The sequence below is a fragment of the Parasteatoda tepidariorum genome, chromosome 9 (assembly GCF_043381705.1).
Source record: "Parasteatoda tepidariorum isolate YZ-2023 chromosome 9, CAS_Ptep_4.0, whole genome shotgun sequence".
NCBI classification, from domain to species: Eukaryota; Metazoa; Arthropoda; class Arachnida; order Araneae; family Theridiidae; genus Parasteatoda; species Parasteatoda tepidariorum.
The window spans coordinates 76806361-76829780 of record NC_092212.1 but is presented as its reverse complement, the minus strand read 5'-3'; the positions used below and the strand labels follow the sequence as shown (position 1 = coordinate 76829780).

At 28.4% G+C, this 23420-nt stretch overlaps 1 protein-coding gene across 6 annotated transcripts in view; it reads left to right on the top strand.

The window, feature by feature from the left end:
• Nucleotides 1-3117: 3117 nt before the first annotated feature.
• LOC107446409 (lysosomal cystine transporter cystinosin) overlaps nt 3118-23420 on the top strand; it is a 39102-nt gene continuing 18799 nt past the window's right edge. The window contains exons 1-10 of one of the 6 annotated variants that reach the window (XM_071185119.1): nt 3118-3388; nt 3611-3705; nt 3787-3865; nt 7971-8150; nt 9375-9515; nt 11863-11962; nt 12043-12162; nt 14481-14660; nt 17440-17557; nt 18157-18959. In XM_071185119.1, coding sequence (XP_071041220.1) covers nt 3639-3705; nt 3787-3865; nt 7971-8150; nt 9375-9515; nt 11863-11962; nt 12043-12162; nt 14481-14660; nt 17440-17557; nt 18157-18275 — 1104 coding nt within the window. In that variant the 5' untranslated portion in view covers nt 3118-3388; nt 3611-3638 and the 3' untranslated portion in view covers nt 18276-18959. Of the gene's footprint in view, nt 3471-3610; nt 3706-3786; nt 3866-7970; nt 8151-9374; nt 9516-11862; nt 11963-12042; nt 12163-14480; nt 14661-17439; nt 17710-17771; nt 20745-23420 lie in introns of those variants that run through there. The other 5 variants (XM_071185118.1, XM_016061043.4, XR_011637651.1 and 2 more) reach the window with 5 other exon arrangements.

Below are 23420 nucleotides of genomic sequence, written 5' to 3'. Positions count from 1 at the left end.
ATATTTTTTTTAATTTTTCTTTTTTTTTCACAATTTGCCAATTTTTATACAATCGGATACTTTAAATATGTTTTATTTCTAAAGTTTTTGATGGCATATTATTGAATTTTATTACGTCATTTTTATACTTTATTAATGAACTGATTTTAAAATTTTCCATGCATGTTTATATATATGTAACATAAAAAGCTTCAACTAAGCTCTTTATGTTATTTCTTCATCTTAATTTATTCTTCAAAATATATTCATCTTAATTATTTCTTCTTCTTAATTTATTATTCAAAACTAAACGCTATCTCACACTTAATATTAAACTTCTTTTCTTATTCTATATTTTGATCTCAAGTATGTACAAATTAACAGTTTGGATTTTCACTTTAAACAACGGTGAGAAATGTTATTTTTCCTCGATCTATTTAACAGACCAATTTTATTTTATATTTTATAACCGTCGTTGAACAGCCGATCCAGACTACTTATATTCAACTCCGTAGCCTTGTAATTTTGAACCCAATCCAGAAGACAAGGGAACTCCTGGATCGAGTATTGGAAGAAATTTTGCCTTCGTGGAGAACTTTTTGATGGCACTAACAAGCATTTGCGTTACATGGCAAGGAAGACCACGAGAACCGCCCATGGTTAGCCTGACGGCAAGGGGACTTCAACCCATGATCCGTCTACCACGGAGGATATTTTCATCTCAGCACCGTGGACGGTGCAAGTCGGATGCGTAATTCGTATCGACTGCGATTCAAAACCGGTTCTCCTCATTGGAAGACGAACGCTCTATCCCCTGAGCCATTGCGGTTCTTAATAGACCTATTTTATATTATTTTATAACCGTCGTTGAACAGCCGACCCAATTTCATGGGTTTACGACTACTAATGTTCAACTCCGTAGCCTTGTAATTTTGAACCAATCCAGAAGACAAGGAAACTCCTGGATCAGTACCCCCAGAGGTATTGATTTGTTATGGGAACATGGAGAACTTTGAGACTCGACAGATTTAACGTGCATCAGTCACCATTTACTGCACGGGGAGTCTTCGGCCAGTGAGGATCGAACCCACGACCTCTTGGACATGGGCCCAGCGCCCTACCGACCAGGCTATCCCGGCTCCTTAATAGACCAATTGTAATTACTCAGATTTCCTTAATACCCTGAAACAGAACATTTTGCTGATTTATTTTAAAAGATTTTCCCTAATATTTATATTGGAGCACTTCGATGTATTATCGCCTTTTCCCATTTATGTTTCTGATTTATGTTTCTCAACTATTGTATTGTTATTACAAAAACCGATATTCTCAACTTAGGACTATTTCGTACGTTACGACCAATTAGCCTTCACGTTACCCATTCACTTTGGTTCAAGGCACCATCCCTCTCCGCTCCTACTACAGTTCCTCAACACTACCCACCATTATCGATATATAATTACCGTTGAAGCAGCTAATGCCGCTACGCGGCAGCGCACTGAGATATTTATTATTTCTTACATCTAAACATTTGTGTGTCACTTGGATATTCATTCTCTGATTATGATGGTCAAATAAATTTCAGTCTGCTCTTTTTAAATCCTGCGTTTGTGTGTCCAGCTCGCCCGACTGACATTGTATTGTATTGTATTGTATTGTATTGTATTGTATTGTATTGTATTGTATTGTATTTAAGGAGAAAATTTTATATATATATACAAATAAGTAGAGAGAGGGAGAGGAATACTGTATACGAATACTACTTAATGAAAAGAGAAAAAGAAAAATTATTTAAATAAAATATATTTTAAAGGATATTTAATATATTTCCGAAATTTTAAAAAATATTAAAATTCCGGAAAACAAAATAATTTAAAGATATAATCTCGGCATCAGCTCACACTATTATATTCGCAGAAAGGAGTGCTTTCTGATATTTTATTAATATAACCAAAGCAAAATATATCAATACAATAGTGTGAGGAGCACCCCAAAAAGATTGCCCGCTGATAAATGTATGAATATTATATTTATTATTTGTCTTTCTTTTTCATTTTTTTCATTGTTCCGTACTTTTTTCCTTGTTTTCTCTACATTTTGAACTTATTTATGAGTTCTATTTACTTGCAGTTCGCGCGCAGTAAATAAAACTTATTGTTTTTCTAAATTTTTTTCTTGTATTTATTTACTGTGCTATATATTGTTTATTATTATATACAATTGTTGTAGCCTTATACAAGAACATTTCATCAATATAATTGTAATCAGATGAGATATGGACGATTATATGGATTTAAAAAGGAATTTTGAGTTTTTCCACTGTTCACTACTATTGGCTAACTTCCTGATTCGCATCCTGATGTAACTTCCTAATAGAATTTTACAACTTAAATTATGTGGTTTGGGTTTTTATAATTTAAAGCAGTGAAGCGCACTTTTAATAATAAATTGGTATTTAGCAAAACGCAGTAAGTCAAATCAAAAGAGAAAGAAGAGAGCAGGGGAGAATTTTTAAAAAATATCTAAATTTATTGGCAAAAAAATTAAAATTACATAAATTGAGCTTTTAAAATGAATAAACCCTTTTTTTTTCTTTTTTCATTTAGTCAAGGAGCTCCAGTTTTCTTCGAAGAAAATTGGGAAAAATAAGGAAATTTTGTTATCTTTCTGGCATTATCTAACTGAATTTAATCGTAAAGATTAGAAAAAACAAAATGTAATCTTTTATTACTCCTAAACTAATTCTAAATCTAAATAAAGTGGCTAATTCAAATATATCAGTGAATGCAATTTTTTCGCTGGTAATATTGTTTCATGCGATTGCCGCATCTTCGTTTGCCGTTGAGAGAAAGAGAGATCCTGACTGGTAAATGTTTCTCCAGGAAATGCATTTCACCAATCAGGCTTCACCAATCACATGAGTAAATCAAAAGAGTGAAAATAACCCTTGAAAATTTCAGAATCTAATTTGAATGTAATCGTTAACCGTAATTGGGAAACATGACAAAAATTTTCAGAAAAGCTAAAATTGGGAGCACCAAGTTTGCTACTTTTGAGTTTAATTCGTTCTTACCTATTTTATATAACTTTATGAACGTTTACTGATTAAACCGTTTAGTCCATACTTATGACGCTTATTTCTTTAAAATATACTTTTTTTGTTTACAGAAATGCGTCTGCTTCGTCTGTTTGTGGGAGGATGTGATCATGATTCATAAATTGAATGTCATAATTAAGTTTTATCGCATCTCCCTTTTTAAATATGTGACATGTTATCTTTTTGTTTTAAGAAAGTAAAAAAGATAACGCGTTTAATCAGTTTGTTTCTAAATGACGTAATTCATTGCTTATAAAATCTCCAGCAAAACTAAAAAAAGTCCTTTTTAACTATCATAACAAACCTGCACAGGTTTGAAATTTTTTAAAAACTATTTATTGATTTTATTCAACTGTTACTCACTCTATACTGTTACTTAATTTATATTACCAGGGTATTTATAGTTGATTTTCTTATCTTTGTTACTATTTATAAATTAGTTTTGCTATTATTACAAAATTAATTTGTCATTACCAAATGGTGTAGTTTTTCGCACTGCCATTTAATTTCTTATACAATTATCTTCTTTTATAGAATCTCTGTTTTTCATATTTTTAAAGAAATGGCTTTACAGTCTGCGATGTTCGTTTTATGTGCTATCTGCTTAAGCATTGTCATCCCATCTTCAGGTTTGTTATTGATTATTTTCCTACTGTATTTTATTGAAATAATTGTTTTTTAAACAACCTTAATATTTTTCTTGTTTGTAGCTGTCAATGTTCTGTCTGTCTCTGAACGAGAAATCTCCTTCAATCTACACACAAATGCATCTTTTAACTTGAATTCAAGGTAAAGATTTTTATTTATTTTTTGAATTTTTTATTTTTATATCTACCTGTTAGTGATTCTCTCTTCTTTTTAAAACTAAATAAGTTTTAATCAGGAAAAGACATCTATAAATGTGTCTGAAAAAGAGGCAATTATTTTGAATTTTTATTAGCTTACATTAGATTCTTATTTAAAACATCTAAGGCTTACAAGCTGTAAGAAAGTACCAAACAATTATTGATGCTTAATTAATTGTGGTAAAAAATATCTAATGGTTTGATATAGGTACTGTAGTGATATGTTTTTACCACCAATCGAAATGAACCGCCAATCATACGAGACAAAATATGTGGCTAATATTTTTAAATTGGAAAACTTTTAAAAATCTTATGCTCTTAGCTTTTTTTTTAATAAAGCTAAGTTATAGCAGGTTTTATCATTCTTTGTAGGTATCTTTGTCTGTCTATCTATCTATATATATATATATATATATATACTGCAGCAGGGTTGGGTTTTAGCCCTCAAAAACTGGTTTTTGACATGACAGTGGCAAAAACCGTGTTTTTACTGGTAAAAACCATCAAAAAACCACTGTTTTCTTTAATTTATGGCATATAGCAGACAATATATTATTTTCACATAATTGCTTTTATAAATGAATGTTGTAAATGATTGCTATTGATTTTGCAACTCTATACATGTATTCTTATGGAAGGATATAGATTCATACAGAAATACTGTAATATACTTATTGAAAATAGTGATGCTTACTTTTATCATTATAGCTTGATTTGCAAAGGATTCAAAATTTTGCACTTCTTAATTGTTAGAAATAAACAAACAAACAAAAAAGCTTGGAACTATTAATAAATTCAAGAACTAAAAAGAAGAATTTAAAATTCGGAATTTCTTAAATATTACAAATAAGCTAAACAAAACTTTCAAAACTTGTAACTACTAACAAACTCAAAGTCAAGAATTACTGCTATTTTGTCAAGTTAAAAATTTTTATTCAGTTGAAAAATCACATTAAACAAAACTTAATTACAAACAAAATTAAATGTTCAGTAGTCGGGGTCACTGTGCGAAGCATACGATAGCAAGTGACTAATTTTGCGCATTTTTCATTGCCCAGTCGATTTCTGTTTTAGTCAAGAATCTGTTCTTATATATCTTTTAACAACTTTTTTTCTAATTTTATTGCCCAAAAATGAATTTATTTTAAATTATAAGCAGTTAAACTCAAATAAAAATTCAGTTTTACCAGAACTATGGGTTTTTGACATGACGGTAAAAACCGTCATGTGTCAGAAACTTGCCAACCCTGTATTGCAGATATTCTATTTTTGAACTGCACAGCATTATGGTTAGTATCATAAGGTTTTGGAATTTTTATTTTGTTTTTTTAAAATCTCTTCTGTTGTAGTTTTTTTTTTCCAATTAGTTCAGATTCTAGAGCCACATTTGGTTTTTGGACCTCTTATATGCATCTTTTATGTTCCATTTATTACATATTTTAAACACTTGTGTAGTATTTTTTGAGAAGAAGTAAAGTTATTTTAAAGTATAAAACTAGGTTTCTGTATCTCCAAACTTTGTTAAAGCAAATAGAAATTAAATAGATTGCATCTTTTTGGAAATTAATAAAATATTTTAGAACATTTACTGCTATTTAACTTATATTCCTTTATTAAACTTATATTCCTTTATTAAACTTGTATGATTTCTTATTTGTTTTAAAAAGTTAGTGTATTTACAGTATTGTTTCTTTTTATTCCTATTCAATTTTTTAAAAGAAAATGGTTTCTTACTTAATTCTAATTTTCTTGCTAATTTTTTTTAAAAATCTAAAAAGATAAAAACAGAACTAATTTTCTTGCCGTACACTTTTATTGAATTAGTTTATTAAATCATAAGATATTTTAATATATTTCAGTATATTCTTGATACCTCAAACTTCTTTATCTTGAAAACCTTGTTATGTCAAAGAAATATCTTTCTCTTTGGCATTACTTATCCACATAATATTATAATTCCTATGTCAAAGAGTGATTTTCATCTCAAAACCTTGTTATGTCGAATTTTTTTTCTAAATTGAAAATGAATTTTTACAAAAAAATCACAAAGTAAATTTATTGTGGATCAATTTTTTTCTATTTAATTTGCATAATTATTATCTTACTTTTATAAACAAAATTATCATTGCTGTATTTAGACTTAAAGTCAACTATCAATACATGCATAATTATTAGTAGTTATTCTTATGTTTCAAAACTTTACTTTTTAGAGAACTCTTTAGAGAATATTTAGTTCTAAACTTCTTATCTCGGAAACTCCCTATCTCAAAATTTTCTCAGTGTCCCTTTTGAGATATAGAGAGTATACTGTACTTAAAAAATTGTGAACATGTAGTGGTTGTTTTAACTTAAACAAAGAAAATAAATAAAATTATTCAAAAATATGTTTAATTATTAAAGTTTTGGATTTTTATTGTGGTGGTTTTTTGGTTTTAAAATTAGGTTTACAATATTTGTTTTTCTATTTAGTTTTATCTTATATTTATTGCAGAGTAAGTAAGAAATTTTTTCAAAGTGTGAAACAAGATAGACTTCTTTGTTTCGTCCCTTATCTAATTTTGATTGTTCTTATTATCTTTAGAGACAATAGTGATTTTTAAATTTTTCTTTTTCTGAGATGAGATGTTTATTTTTTTATTTATTAATTTAAAAAAATAAAAATAGGGTTCTTTTTGAAGATTATGTGTTATTCATTTCTATTATAAAGCTATCTTTTCTAATTTCATGCCCAAAAACTGATGATTAAAAATTCATAACTTTGGTTTATAAATTATAATTTTATATTTAGATATTAAAAATGAAACTTTTATTAAAAATATTTATTGATTTAAAGGGCCTTTATTTTTCCGATATTTGCCTTATGTAGAATTTTCTGATTCACCAATATTTTACAGCCACTTTACCACAAATATTGGTCCCATATAGAATTTTCTGATTCACCTGATATTTTACAACCACTTTACCACCAATATTGGTCCCATGTAGAATTTACTGATTCACCCAATATTTTACAGCCACTTTACCACCAATATTGGTCCCGTATAGAATTTTCTGATTCACCCGATATTTTACAGCCACTTTACCACCAATATTGGTCGCATGTACAATTTTCTGATTCACCCAATATTTTACTGCCACTTTACCACCAATATTGGTCCCATATAGAATTTTCTGATTCACCCAATATTTTACAGCCACTTTACCACCAATATTGGTCCCATATGGTATTTTCAGATTCACCCAATACTTTATATCCATTATTCGACCAATGTTGCTCCTACATAAGCCATTCTAGGACCAATATTAAAAAATCTAGACATCCCAATACTGGTCCCTTGGTTCATGTTCTTATATGGCCCATATCGAGCCAATTTTGAACCCAACTAGGGCCAATGTAAAATTCTTAACACTATTTGGTTATGAATGTTAATTTTAAATGGGGATAAAGTATTTAAGTAAAACAAGGTTGCATTAGATATTGAGCTTTACAATGTTAGAAAAAGAAAATTCTAAAGTGTTTTTCTAATATCGGGCCTTAGTAGTAAGTATTATAATTGCAAGTGGATTTTTCTCTAAATAGTTGCATTTGGAATTTAAAAATTATTAGTGTTTGGCTATTTGATATTGACCAAATTATATTTTTTCATATAAAAAAGGCATTGAATAGAGATTACAGTTATATATTAATTTTAAAACCATTGAAGTGAGTTATAGCTGTTCTATTATCTGTAGTAAGCATGTTACTTTTTATTATGTACTTATGTTTTGAATATGGCATCACAACTTGCTGCAGTTATTTGAATGTAGTTTGACAACAAAATAAAAATAATAATTTTGAATTTTTTGCAAACGAAGCAGGTTGTGCGAATAATACATTTGTGTGTATAAATAAATGTAGGTTACTTAAAACTTATTATTTGTTGATTCATAACTTAAAAAAATGAGTAAAATTATTCAGGAAAATCTGCAGTTATAGTATCTTATTATGAAGTGCTTATTAATTATTTGTTTTGTTCTGAATAATTATTTTAAAATTTGTATTATTTTAGCGAACCAGTATCTGAAAATGTTACTATTTGGTTTGGCTATACGGATGGTAATAATTTGTATCCATTGCCGAATAGCACTTTTGTTGAAAATGGAACTCTGATCGATTTAACTTTTACTCTTGCGGCAAAAGAAGCTGGGCATACAACTGTAATCGCTAAAGTGACGCCACCTATACTAATGTAAGTTGAATATTATGAGTGATCTTTTTTATTTTCATGAAATGTTGTACAGTAGGAAGATGCATTAATGATGACTAGACATCATTTTTAATTAAAAAATTAAAATCTGCTATTTGATGAGAGAACGTAAAATTTGTTTTTTCACTTAAATTGTCTCAAAAGACTCACATTTAAATTGTGTCAAGAGAATATTAGTATATTAATGAATATATGTGTGCTGTTTATTAAAAAGAAATATTGTATTTTTAGTACTCAGACATTTATAGGGCATTGAAAAAGTTTTTAAAATATCATTGATGTCAGTTGTGCTTTATTAGTCGTAGTTTTAATATACTGAAATAAGTATGATTTTGTGATAGGATTTTTATCTCGCCTGAAACAGATAACCACCATTCATTTACAGTACCAGAAATATTTAGGACAACCAAAGTGTTGCCATTTGTATTTTTTTAAATATTATAGTATTCTGTTTTAAAAACATACCATGATAGACTGCCTTAAAATTTTCTACATTCCTACCCAAACTAAATTATTCAAACATGTGTTTTCTGAGTATCCAATTCAATTAAAATTTATTTTGAATTATATAAGATATATCAAGATTTCTTAAGATATATCAAGATATATGGTGAACAAATTTGGTTCAGTCAGAGAAAGGAAAACAACCGGTGTTTTAAAATGTTAGTATCTACTTTGGAAGAGTAAATAATTTTTAAAAAGGGTGCAATTCTTTTTGAGTCTTTATTCTTGTTTTATTTTTGTAGAAGTAGACCTATTTTGTAAGCATTTATTTATTCCAGATCTTAAAGAGTAGCAATTTGGAAATGTAGTTCAAACAAAGATTTTTATAATTGTTTAATTATTCTGAATTCGAAATATGTGAATTTTTGAGAGAAAAAAAATTTTTATACACATTTTTTATGGTGTTTATTTCTTGGATCTTTTTCTTTCTTGAAAGGCTTTATTTATTTTTTAAATGACTTATCTTTAATAAGCATGCATCAGAAAAAGTATATAATATATCAAATCATAATGTATCAAGAAAATAATATATCAATATATATATATATAATATATAAAGAAAATATCAGCTGGTAATGCTTTTCTGCTACTTTTTTAAATGAAAAATCAGAGTTCACTAGATCAATTTTAAATAAATTACAATGCTTTGAGAATTATAATATTATTACTTTACTACAATTTTTGTTTATTTCTGTTTTTCAGTGTTAAAGACGCATATATTAGAGTTGGTGTGTACAAGTATGATGCTTGGAATGTAATTAGCTCAATAATTGGATGGTTATATTTCATTGCCTGGTCTGTTTCATTTTATCCTCAAATCATTGAAAACTACAAAAGGAAAAGGTGAGAATTATTATTAAAAAAAAATTATATTTTAAAGTTTCTGCTCCAAATACACCAATTTTCCCTAGCAACACAATAACTTGAGCCCTCATTGGGCCAATATTCATGAATCTAAGCTCAATAAGCGTTAAAAGGGCCTTTATTTTTCCAATATTGGCCTTATATAGAAATTTCCGATTCACCCGATATGTTGTAGCCACTTTACAACCAATATTGGCCCTATATAGGTTTGTCAGATCCACCCGATATTTTATATCCATTATTTAGCCAATGTAGGCCCTATATAGACCATTCTAGGACCAGTATAAAAGAATCTAGGCATCCCAATATTGGTCCCTCGGTGCATGTTCTTTTACGACCCATATTGAACCAATTTAGAACCCAACTGGGACCAAGGTAAAATTGTTGCTAGGGGTTTTTAGCTGCTTTCACAAAAATTAATTTTTGCACGAAATTACTCCTCAATTTTTTATTATTATTCTGATTCTTCTTTAGCTGTAATAATAAAAACTCGGATAATTTTGTAAGAACTGCTTTAAAATCAGCACCTTTTGACAAGACACTGGCTTTATGGGTCTAATTCTCTAGAATCTTATTTTGTAAATCTATAAAGAGCCTTTATTTAAAATTGTAGTTTTTATATTTTCTTGTCTGTATGTAAGAGAATTCCCTAAATTTTTTAACTAATTATTTTTTTTAAATCATTAAAATACACTACATATCTTGTCTGTGCATAAGAGAATTTCCTAAGTTTTTGGACTAATTATCATTTTTTTTAACATTAAAATACACTACATATCTTGTCTGTACATAAGAGAATTTCCTAAGTTTTTGGATTAATTATTATTTTTTTTTGACATTAAAATACACTACATATTTTGTAAGGAATTTCGATGCAATTGCTCCTGTCTTACTCCTTTTCAGTACGGCTTTGCCTTTTAATTTTCAGAATTGTGCTAAGCTTGAAGAAAAAAAATTTATAATAATAAATTGTTGCTAAAAGTTGATAATTTTTTTTTTTAATATTTAAGTTTGTAATTGTTGATAATTTGGTGTTACTTTAGTTATGAATTATCTGCAGATAAAATTATTACTTCAATTGCACTATAACTTTAAACTGTATTAAGAGTAGGAAATTAATACTTTTAAATGATAATTCCTGTTTCAATTGGCACAAAACATTCCATCTCATCACTGTAAGGAATTTCAGCATTTTATTATATTTTAATTTATTATAATTTTTCTGGTTTTCGTATGTGCTACCAAGTATAATAATGCTACCAGTTTATGCTACTTTATGTGCTACTAGTTTAAATGTTTCATTGTGTCTTTACTATTCGTATAGCTATCTTGAATACGGGGAAGTTATCTATTTTGGTTTTATCAAACAATGTCTTTATGGCTGATAAAATCTCAGATATTTTTGAAACATTTAATGAGTGTTTTCTTGTTAATAAATTGTGCAAGATTATATATGTTTTAGGAAACAGTTCTTAAAGTTTAATTGATTTTGAATATTAAATAAGTGTAGATTTAAAGATTTAATTTGTAATAGAAATAGCTCTATTACTAATGTTTAGCTGTAAAAATGAAATCCATTTTCTTTAATTAGTTATTTTAAATTTAAATTACGATTAAATTTTTTTTCCATATATTGTATTTTGAATTAAAAGTTTTATGCTTTACCTTATGCATATCTATAAAGAAAAGAATAAATAAAAAATGAAATAAAAGAACCTTGAAATATATCTATTAAAGCAGATTAATTTAATTTTTATGAATTTAATATTACATATTATATTTTAAATGCATGAGCAAAATATGAAATAAATATCGGATTATCTTCCCTTTTAAATTCGTGACATATTTTTTTCTTTCTACTGTTGTCTAATCTAAACCAAGCTATTTTATACACTGTAATATTTAAAAAAATATTTTCACTTTCTATTTTCAGGTTTTTTATATAGTACTCAGGAAGTAACATAAAAACTATTTTCACCCATAAGCTTTAAACATGTAATAAGTTACAAATTTATTTGATTTGTTATTTTCATAACCGAAAAAAAAAACACTTACATTTCTTAAAAGCTCTGGCTTCCATTTTTTAATTTTTTTTATAAAATAGTATTTTAACTTTTCTTTTTTTTAGAGATTTGTGTATTATTATATATTTTTAAATGTATTGTACAAATTGCCAAGAAACGTCGTAAAACGTATTAAACGTATTAAATGTACAAATTAATCGAAACGTATTAAATGTACAAATTGCCAAGAAGCGTCTATATTTTTTAAGTGATATCAATAGTCCTTCTAAATTTTTGATTATTGCTTATGTATTTTTATTTAGTGTGATTGGATTGAACTTTGATTTCCTTGGTTTGAATTTGACTGGATTTATAGCCTATTCTGTTTTCAATATTGGTTTGAAATATGTTAAAGAAGTTCAGGTAAATCTTTTAAAATCTTTAGGTATATATTTATTGTTTTTAACAGTGTAGTTGAGATAATTTTATCTCTGTTTTTATAGCTTGAATATCATACAGTGCATCCTACTGGAATTATACCTGTTGAAACCAATGATGTTGTTTTTGCTGTTCACGCAGTATTTGCTACTCTTGTAACAATTTTCCAGTGTTTTATTTATGAAGTAAGTTAATAGATTTACACAGGATTGTTGTTATTTTATTTTCCTTTCTTTTCTACCTTTGAACTGTGTTTATATTCTGGTTGTCAATTTTATTAAAACATATACGAATAAACTTTTAAAATCTATTAGTTTGAAGCCAGACATAATCTAAAAGTGTTATCATTTAGCTTTTTAAATTTGCATTAATAAACTAATAAGTATTGTGATTATTGGCCAAAATTTTTTACTGTTAGTGCTAAATACAGGTGCATCTCGGAAAAAAAAATATGTTTTCGTCTTTCAATGTAAATAAAAATATTTTTCAGTTATGAAAATTGTTCGAAATTTTTTAGGAGGAATTAATGTATGTTTTTTCTACTATGTCAAAAACTATGCTTTTTTCAGTTTCTTTATTAGTTATTAAATAATTTGAGTAGACATAATTTTTGAACATCGGAATACAGTAGACTCTTTTAAATTTTAACTCAAATGGGATGGGAGAAAGCTCAAATTTATTAAAATTCAGTTATCCAAAATTCAAAAATAAGCACAGTTTAAAGAAAACAATAAATATAGCATTGAGTCAAATAAAATAAAATTTTTAATAAAGAAATAAATTTACCGTACAATATTCTTAATTTTTAATAATAACCTTCAACTCATATATTTATTATAAATTTTGTTGTAATAAAGTGGAAATTTGTAAAATCATAATTTATGAGAGAGTGAGAATAATCTTTGTACGGAATTATTTAAAATATTTTGTGATATCAGTTTGTTTTAGCAGCTACATTATTAATTTTGCAGTATTAATAAAATTTTCAGTATCATTATTGCATGAAATAAGTTATTTTTAGCAATAATTTAAAATTCCACAAACTTCTTAGATAATTAATCATTTTTAGGGCTACAGAAGGGGCACATATTAAATTACTTTTGTTCCCTTCTGGAATTTCTTTTTCCTTAACATCATCATCCCATTTTTGAGTCACTTCTTGTACAATGACGTCTTTGATTTTTTCGCCACGACGAATGATCTAGTTGTCAATTTGAACATATTCGTCATGATTGATTCCAGAAAAAATTTCCTGATTTGTTTGCACATAATTTTATTTAATTAATCTTCAAGTGTAGGGATATCTCTTAAGATTAATTTTACTTTATAGAAATAGTTAGCAATAATATAGCAAATGATTTGTTAAATGCTTAGCTAAGCATTAATCTGCATTAAAAATTTAATACTATTTTTTCCCTTGGTTCTGAGATCTTGGTCTTGGTATCTGAGAGTTAAAAAATGAGTTATCGACTTTTGAATAAAGAAAAGTTTTTTTAACAACTGAAGAAGATGAAATTGTTTTTCTTTTATTTTTTTATTATTTATTTCTTTTTTTTTTGTTGTTGTTAGTTTGCTCCAAGAAAAATGAGAAAAGTAAAATGACAAAATTGCTACTAAAAACATTTTGTTTCAATTTTTAAAAAAAATAGATGCATTTTAAATTTTAAGTCAGGTCTCTTATTCAACTTATCTGCATCACACAAAATTAAGTGATGCAAATAAAAATCTAAATCAATGCAAAATTGCCTTCAGATAAAAGTATAATCTGATATTGAATTTCTTAATAATCAAACTAAAACTGTAACCACATAAAAACAAATCAGAAAAATCAAAATTAATTTAGTTGTTAATACCCTTATAAGTTTGAAATAATTATGTATATTAGTTGAGCTAGTATTTCCTAATGGGCTACTTATTTATTTTCATCTTGTACAAGTACGCCTTTTGGTTGATCAAACTCCTAAACTTTTAGAATTGGAGCAAATATTAATGACATAAAAACTATATTTGCTTCTAAAAATATGAATATGGTGGTAAATGTCAGCTTGCTTCCAGCGCGCAAAAACAGGCACCCATAATTTATGAAAACTTGCTAACTATGAATTCCTTAATCTTACTTTCTTTTTTTTTAAGCAAATGAAGTTTTTATATATATGTCAAGCATATCTTTCTGCTTCAATTTCTTGGTATTACTCATTTGGAGTGATTATTCTTCATGCTGTAATATAAAATTGAGTTACAAAAATCATGCGTTTGAATAATAAAATTAAATTCATATTGGGAACACTGAAGGAGCAAACTGCCCCAAAGTCTTATTATTATTTATCTTGCTAATGACTTTGGTTGTCTCATAAAAAATATTTAAATTTCTTTCCTTCTTCAAACTGTTAATTCAATTTGTTTTACTAATTTATTGCATAATAACCTGTTTTTTATCTGGTTAATTTGTTAAATTTATCTCATAAATGAAGATTCTATTTGTAACTATTGAACTATTTTTCAGCGAGGAGATCAGCTGATTGCGAAGTCTACAGTTGCAATACTTGCTCTTGTTTGGTCTACAGCTGGAGTTTTTCTTTTGCTGACTGCTTTGCACGTTAACAAATACACTCCTTGGTTGACCTTTTTGTATTTCTTTTCCTACGTAAAGTTAGGAGTTACTCTGACTAAGTACATTCCTCAGGTATGTTATAACTTTTTTTAAAAATATTTTTTTGTAATTTGTCATACAGAGTTATCAAAGTTTTGGTATTGGTTATCATTTTTATATTAGACTCTTTTGGTGTTAAGTTTCATGACAAAATGTGCAGTATTATTTTGCTTTATACTTTGTTTGTCATTTAAATGATAATGAAGGGCACCAATGATTAAAAAAAAGTGGAAAAAATGAATTTAATAAAAACCAGGAGAAAGTCATTTTAATTCTATGTGCTGTAACCTGGGTTTAAGTAACTTGTAACCCATTAAAAAAGGGAACCACGTGCATATAAACATATGTATTATTTTAAAAAACATGGATTTAAGTTATATATTAGCAATATGCAATTTAGAAAGAAGAAACTTAATTAAAAGTTTACAGATAATTATTGCTATAATTCAAAGAATTGTAGATACAGTTATTTTTATTGTTACAATTATAAAGACTAAGAGTTAAAAATTGGATGGGATGTTTTTCAATAACTTAATATTATTATGCTTATAATAAAAATTATAAATGTTATATTTCAAATAAAAATGTAAAATGTGTCTGCAATAATGGGATTGTTTTTGTTTTTTTTATTTATTTTAAAAAAAAAACTTCAAATTATCTGCAAACATTGATAGTACATATGAAAAGACATATAGAAATTGGCAAATAGAAGAAGAGCTCTTTTGAATGATGTTACAATTTTTCTGTGACTGATGATACAAGTACAAGCTATATTACAATTTTAATAAGCTTTATTATTATTGCAAAATACTTAAAAACTACAATTTTTGATTTTATATCGGAAATAATAAAAAAATAAGAAATTTGTTGATGAAGGGATGCTCTTAAAACTTAATATTTTGTTATGTTGTTCTTTGTATCATGGAATTGCTTAGTACTTCATAAGTAAAAAAAAGGAAGAACTGTTAGAGCATTTTATAAAACAAGAATGGTAATGCTATAATTAAAACTATAGCAGTAGTTTAACATTGTACAGAGGGATTAATACTAATATTCTAGTTAAAGCTTATAGCTAGTTAATTCTAATGTCTAGTTACTCAAAATTGTAAAGAACAGGAATAGTAATGTTATAATTAAAACTACAGCAGTAGTTTAACATTATAACTAGTGTTGGAGTTAAAGCTATAGCAGTAACTAAGCATTGTATAGAATAGGAATACCAGTGTTATAATTGAAACTACAGCATTAGTACAGCATTAGTACAGCATTAGTAATAGCATTAGTACAGCATTAGTAATAGCATTAGTACTACAGCATTAGTTCAACATTGTACTTAGTATTCTAGTTAAGAAAGCCTCTCTAGATGCCTGAGTGCAAATAATTACGAAATTCATGACGGTAACTTTGAAGTCGAATTTCCAATCAAAGCCAAAAAAGTGTCCACTGGGTTGTTGCAATGAAGGCAAAGTGCTTTAAGGAGACCCTCGAAAAAGAAGGAGTCTATGTGGGATGGAAGTGCTACCGTACCAAGGAATACCTAAGACCGCTCCGATGATATAGTTGAAACAGGCTCGGACACATTGCAAAAGACTGCGGCCACGCAGAAACGTGCTCAAATTGCGACGAAGCAGGCCATCATGTGGCATCATACAAAAGCAAACCAAAGTGTGTGAATTGTCACGAGACGAATAAAAGGTACGGCTCCAACCTGAGAACCGACCATAGTGCTTTAAGCAGAAGCTGCATGTCGCAGAAAAGAGCAATTCAGAGACTCAAGAAAACCATCGACTATTGGGGCTAGGATTGCCTTAGCCGCAATAGTCGATGGTTTTCTTGAGTCCGCCTGATCTGGCTTACAAAATGGCATAATTGCGATGCCATTTTGTAAGCCAGATCAGGCGACTCTCAATCTGCTGCGATTTTGATTTTTTGCTTTGTAATACTTTGATTTAATACTTTTTGTGTTTTTGTTAATAAAGTAAAGGGTTTGAGACCTTCCAGGTCTAGGGCCCTCGATGGATCGCGGGGTGGCGGCGGTCTTCCTGCTGTTGACCCAATTTCGGCTCCGTCTGTGGAGGGTTTGGCACTGCCGCTTTTCAGGTTTTGGACCAGTCGGGCATCCTTTGCTCTCGATCGCGACTATGGTGCTACAATTCTTGCGTGACTCGGGGCCATGCCCGGTGTCCGCATATTGCTAGGTCCTCGTGCCGAGCTGGATTTCAAGTCGACGACGAGGCATCTCACATTTGGCGTATGGGCATATTTGCCTGGGTCGCCGTAACTAAATTCTAGTTAAAGATGTAGCAGTAACTAAACATTGTATAGAACAGGAATACTAGTGTTACAATTAAAACTACAGCAGTAGGTAAATGTTGTATAGATGAAGAATACTAATGTTGCAATTAAAATTATTGTTGTAGCTAAACATTACATAAAAGAGAAACATTCTTAGATACTTTCATCTTTCAAGGAAATGGATGTTTGTGATTATTTCTAAATTTTCACATGTCTCTCTCTCTCTTTATATTTTGAAGAAAGTTTTATTAAATATCTATGCAATTAAGCTCTATCAGTGTTTAATTATTCAAAATATTGTAGTTTTAGAAAAGCAGAGTGCTATTATTTATGCACTCTATATAGTATTTTTTCTTATTTGAAGTTTTATAAAAAAATATTATTTATTTAAACATAAAATATCATGTTCTATTCACTAAACTTACAATATTTTGGTGAACTACATGTGCATATAGCAAAGTTTTAAATTTTGTTTTTAAGGTTTATTGAAATTTAATTTTTGTTTTTAAATATCTAGGTTGTGTACAATTACCAAAGAAAATCAACAGTTGGTTGGAGTATAGGCACTGTTTTATTTGATGTTGTTGGTGGTCTCTTTAGTATTGGACAAATGTTTATAACAGCTTATAACTTTGGTGAGTAACACTCTTTCTTAATAGTATGTTTTTTTAAATTAATAATAGTATGTTTTTAATAATAGTATGTTTTTAATAATAGTATGTTTTTAATAATAGTATGTTTTTTTAATCGATTTCACAATTTCTGATAATCGCACCATTAAAAATAAGTAAAAAAAATATTACTTTTTTTAGTTGGTCATATATCGTTTTTACTTTTTTAAAATTTCAGATAACATTTGCACAAATTATGTTTTAAATAATAATGTATATTTTGTTTTGGTTGATAATTATTGGAAAGTTATTACTTTCTATTATGTTTTAATTACTAACACCTTTGATATTCTGATTACTAACACACTTATTCTGAATGTTACTTGACATTCAAATGTAATTACTTATGCATGCACTAACTCTACTACTACTAGCACTTTGAATACTAACATAGAACTGTACTTTTTCCATTCCCCATCCTAGCTTGCAGCTTGCTAAGCGTTTTCTAACATTCTACCTTAGCAATTCTTTGGTTGTGGTGGCACCTTTTAAAATTTTTGATAATCAAATCTTTTTAAATATTGCTGTGCTAAAAAAAAAAATTATGTTCTTTTTATTTATAGAACAATGGAAAGAGATATTTTATAATGGAACGAAGTTCGGACTGGGGCTAATTTCCATAACCTTTGATTTTATTTTTGCAATTCAGCACTTTGTTCTCTATCGAAATCAATCTGAGTAAATTTTTTGCTCCTTTTTCTTGCTGCTTTTGGAGTGCAGCCTTTTGTCCTCACATACAATCAGATTTTGTATTTATTTTCCAAAATATTAAAGTATGTCAATTTTTTTCTTCTTTTTGTAGAACAGTGGAAAGTTTTGATAGGTAACTTTGTAAAGTTTGCACTCGGTTACCTTTCCATTATGTATAGCTTTATTTTCCTTGCTCAACATTATTACTTTTATAAACGAGTTCCTGTAAAGAGGTATTAGCTCTTTGACAGCTATGCTCAATTTTGTTGGTTCCTGAACTCTCTGTGGTTCCGCCAATTGCATTTTATGTAGAATTTACCAGTTCCTATTACAACCATTTTGTTATAATTTGTTTTATTCATGTCATTTAAATGCAAAATAGAAGTAGTTTTCTTCTAAATATGCTTTTTAACAGTTTTGTTTGCTTAAAATATAACAAACTAATCTAAATAATAATGGTTCTCTAATCTTAGCTGATACATTTGCTTTTTAATATTTGCTTACTTAATTTCTGTTACAATTCTGTTAGGGGTAATGGTTCTTTAAAGCAAGAACCAAGAATTTCATTCAACCAAGAAATTCAGGTTCATGGTACTTGCTTTAATGATAGTTTCAAAATGGCAGCGCACAAGTCTATAAAAAAAATTAAGGAATTTTGCATTTAATGACGCAGATATTCTAAAATGAAATAAATAAATAATAACTCATAATTTCTCTTCTTACAATCATTGAAAGTATAAACCAGGAGTTTCCAACTTACTGAGGCCGGGGCCACAATTAAAAACAAAAATCAAATGGCGGGCCACAACTTTATCAAAATTTTATGTAGGACTCTTTTATGTTTGAAGGAACATTAAATATTACTGTCAGATTTTTACCAAGTTGTACAAAACAAAAGTATTGAATTACAAATTAAAATAAGAAGTAGATTTAAAAAAATATTTAATTGTAAATTAAAAAATACTGGCTACAATAACTTTAATGTGCACCCATGTATTAAACAATTAATGTGCAACAGAAACTTTAAAAAGGTTGGTATTAAAACTTACATAGTATCACACAAAATGTTCAATGACAAAACTGAGGTTTCTCTGCTGCAACCACCAGAGAATAGATATTTACATGTTAAATTTAAAATTTACAAATGTGTGTGTAAATATTTTCGTCCAAAATGAGTGGTTTCAAAAAGTTAAATCAGAGAATTTCTTCGAGAAAATTTTTGATACACACATGCTAAATTATAATCACAAAATACAAAAAATGAAATAAGAAAGAGCAACATACACGATTAATTTAATATTTATATAAATATTTCCTTGGATGCAAAACCTGAGAAATAAATTTTTATGCACCGTTGTTATGATAAATTTCACAGAAGTGAAAAAATTAGGCTTTTATAAACGAGAAAAGTATTTTAAACCCATATGGATTTTTTACGAAAATTGTCCACAGAAAAATTAGAATTAATATATTTTAGTTCGCGGGCCACGAAAAAAGGCTTCGAGGGCCGGATGCGGCCCCCGGGCCGCCAGTTGGAAACCACTGGTATAAACCGCAGATGTTTCCTGTACTTATTTAGGAACTTGCGAGAAAACAAAGTTTTAAATTTAATTAAAATTCATAACGTTTATAATTTATTATTGAATAATTTAATTCATTGCTGTAAATTTTTTCTCCTTCATTTTTTTCAATCTTATTCATAGCTTAAGAAATTTTTTTGTTTTACTTTTTCAAATTCTAGAATATTTCTCTTTAAGTATGCTTTAAATTATGAAATGTTTCTTAATACAAAGAAAAAGGGTTGTGAATTTACATAGGCTTTTGAAAATGAAAAATTTTGAAAATGATTTTGACTAGAGTTTAGTTGTTTATGATGTAATTGAGCTATAAATGAAAAACTTTCTCACATCACTCATTGAAATATCAGGACAAAATAACTTAGCATTTATAATTTTCATACATTTAATGCAATTCTCATTAACATTACCTCACATTAAAATGAGTTATTTTATATATATATATTTATTTTATTTAAGAAATCACGTTTTTCTTCCCATAATTTTTTTGTCAATGTACAATTATCATTTGATGAGAATTTTTAAATTTTTTTACTAGTACATGCTTTTGAAATTATTACGGTTTAAATGAAAGGAATTTGAAACAACTGTTTGGGAATTACTTAAAAGACTAGATTTAATTCTATTAAATACAGAATAGGCTACTTGCGTATACTTAGTAATGTTTTCATAAAATTTAATGCTTATATAAAAATAATTTAATGCAAACAAATAAATGACATTCCTATAAAATTGTATAAATTTATTTTATGTGTCATATTTTGTGTTATCGTTATTTATGTATTAAACATGTGTTCCCAATTTAGTGTTCATGAGCTTGTGACAGATCTACGTCATCTTTATTGTATTATGTGTTTCAAATAAAGCTATTTATTTAAGTTTTATTTGGTTGTTTTATGTTTAGTTCCATTTTAGTTTGTCAGCTATTGTATAAACTATTGTAAATGAAATGTAACCTCGCATTTGCCACCATTTCGTTTGGATTTAAAAAAAAAATATATATATATAAGTTTAAGCTGATCTTGCTTCCTTATGGTTTCTTATTAATTTTAAAAAATCAAGTTTTATTTTGTTACATTTTTATTACAATTTTCAATATTACAATTATTTTATTACAATATCATTTTTGTTACAATTTTGTTATATTTTTCTACAAAAATCTATTACTCGAAATATTAGGTTTAAAAAGTCCTGTGCGCTTATTTTGTACTTTCTAGAGGGATTATAATCAGAAAGATATCTTTTCCATTTTAAAACTTTTTACTTTCGTTTTCATTCTTTACAAAACTTACTCTTTTAGTCTTTTTAAAAAACTAAAGAAATATAAATAGCTAAAAACTATATTTTTTTCAATATATTTTTTTTTTAATTGATTTTCTTGAAAAATGTATAGAGGTACTATAAGATAGTATTTAAGGTTTTTAAAATCGAAATTAATGAAACTAATCTTGTTTTGATGAACAATGAAATGAAACTAATCTTCTTAGAATAAAATATATATATATATATATATATGACGCCCGGTGGCTGAGTGGTAGCGCTTCGCGTTGCCGTGCCACAGGTCCTTGGTTCGATCCTTGGGCCGGGCAAGGCCGACTCAGCCTTTCATCCCTTCAGTGGGTCGATAAAATGAGTACCAAGCATGCNATATAATGCAATAAAATAAAAATCATTGCTCCTGCACCCCAGAGCCCAAGGTCAAGAAAACTGAGATGGGCACAGTCGGCCTTGGCCCTCTTAATGGGCTGTCGCGCCACTGAGTTAGTTAGTTATATATATATATATATATATATATATACTATTTTCAACTAACTACAATAAAGTGTAAGACTGATTATTACTTGTGAAAAGCTGTTGATGTCTTTTGGGGCAGAGAGTTTTCCTCCTGATGAGAGGATCCAGGCTCAAATCCCAGCGTCATAACTGCACTCTGCTCAAATCATAACTGCTCTCCTCTTGCATTGGCTACAGTGCTTATGAAATATTTTCAGTGGTAGATCATGGTGTGTAGCGTTTTTAAAAAGTGCTTAAAGGTGCTTATTTTCGTTTTTTAGCAAAGTGCTTTTTTTGGGGGGGGGGGTGTTTTTAAAAAGTGCTTTTCGGAAATGAGACTTTTTTCTTTATCTTTTCGCCACGTATTATACAAAAGCGTACTATTCAATGTTTTCACAATTCATTTGATAATCTATTTCAGCGTGACATCGGTCCATAGCGTTTGAAGAAGCCAATAATTTTACATGTTTGATGAAATACTTGCGAGGTCGCATGTGCATATACTGAGCTGGGTTTGGTGAGATTTTTATTCTCTCATGTGCAACTCTGCTGCATTTTTCAAGATATTCTCAAGTGCAGGCTTAATTTTCCACCTTCTGAAATCGAACCGAAAAATCTCTCGATATTTTTATGGTGGCTTATATAATCAAGAAAAGAGTTCTTTGTCAGAAACTAGTTATTTTATCATGATCATGTAAAGTCTTTGAAAATTATTTTGCATATTCTTAGTGTATATTGTTTATATATATTTTCTGGGTGCCTAAAAAGTGCTTAAAGGATGCTTATTTTTTGTTGAAAGATTTGACTACGCACCTTGCCAGGCTCGTAGCCAGGGGGGGCACCGTCGGAACAAATCCCCCCCCCCCGAAATTCTGGGATTCAAACTTTTTAGTCTTTCTTTGAGCCTCTCAGTAAAAAGAAAAAGAAAAACTGTCGAATCAAACCTCTTATTAACTAACTTTATTAAGCATATTTCGGGATATTCCGGTTTGTCGTAAAAAAGTAATCGAAAAATTTTCTTCAAATCCCCGTCGCATGTCTTTGTAAACTTTGTTTACAAATTGATTATAATTATTATGTAATATTAATTGAAAAATAATTATTACGTAATATTTTTTAATGACTAGTTTAACTTTTGCAAACAACAGAATAAACAATATTTGTTACAATATTTTCCCCCTACTTTGCATGTCTGAAACCGTCCTTGCTTCTTGCGATATCCCCCCCCCCCCAAGAAATCCTGACTACGGCCTTGCACCTTGCTGATAGATTGTGAGTGAGGGTCTCCTTGCTGTCGGGGGGTTCATGGTTCCTATTCTCCAGGTGATGCAAATGTTGGTTAGTTTCACTCAAAAAGTCTTCCCTGAAAAAGAGTTTTCGTAGGAGTTCTCTTGCCTTTTGGGTGGGTGTGTCATAATAAAATATAATAAAGCATTAATAACCGGCGAGTTAAACATCATATTGGTGTAACATTATGGTAAACATATCTTACATAAACTAAGAAATTTAGATTTTTTAAAAAGTTCTTTGATGGTTGAAATATGGTAGGAATTGTTTTTAGCTTGTAAACTAAAAGAAAATTGACAGGGTGGACAAATTAGTGGAAGTAGTATTAATACTGAATGAGCGTTAACTCTGGCATCAAAATGCCATACTCATCATTAGAAAATTTTTTTTAAAAAAAAAAGGAAAAGAAGAATACGATCTGAAACTCAAATAGGAGGCTGTAGCATTGAAGGGTAAACTACAGTTTTATTAGTCATAGCAGCAATCTATTAGAAGCCAAT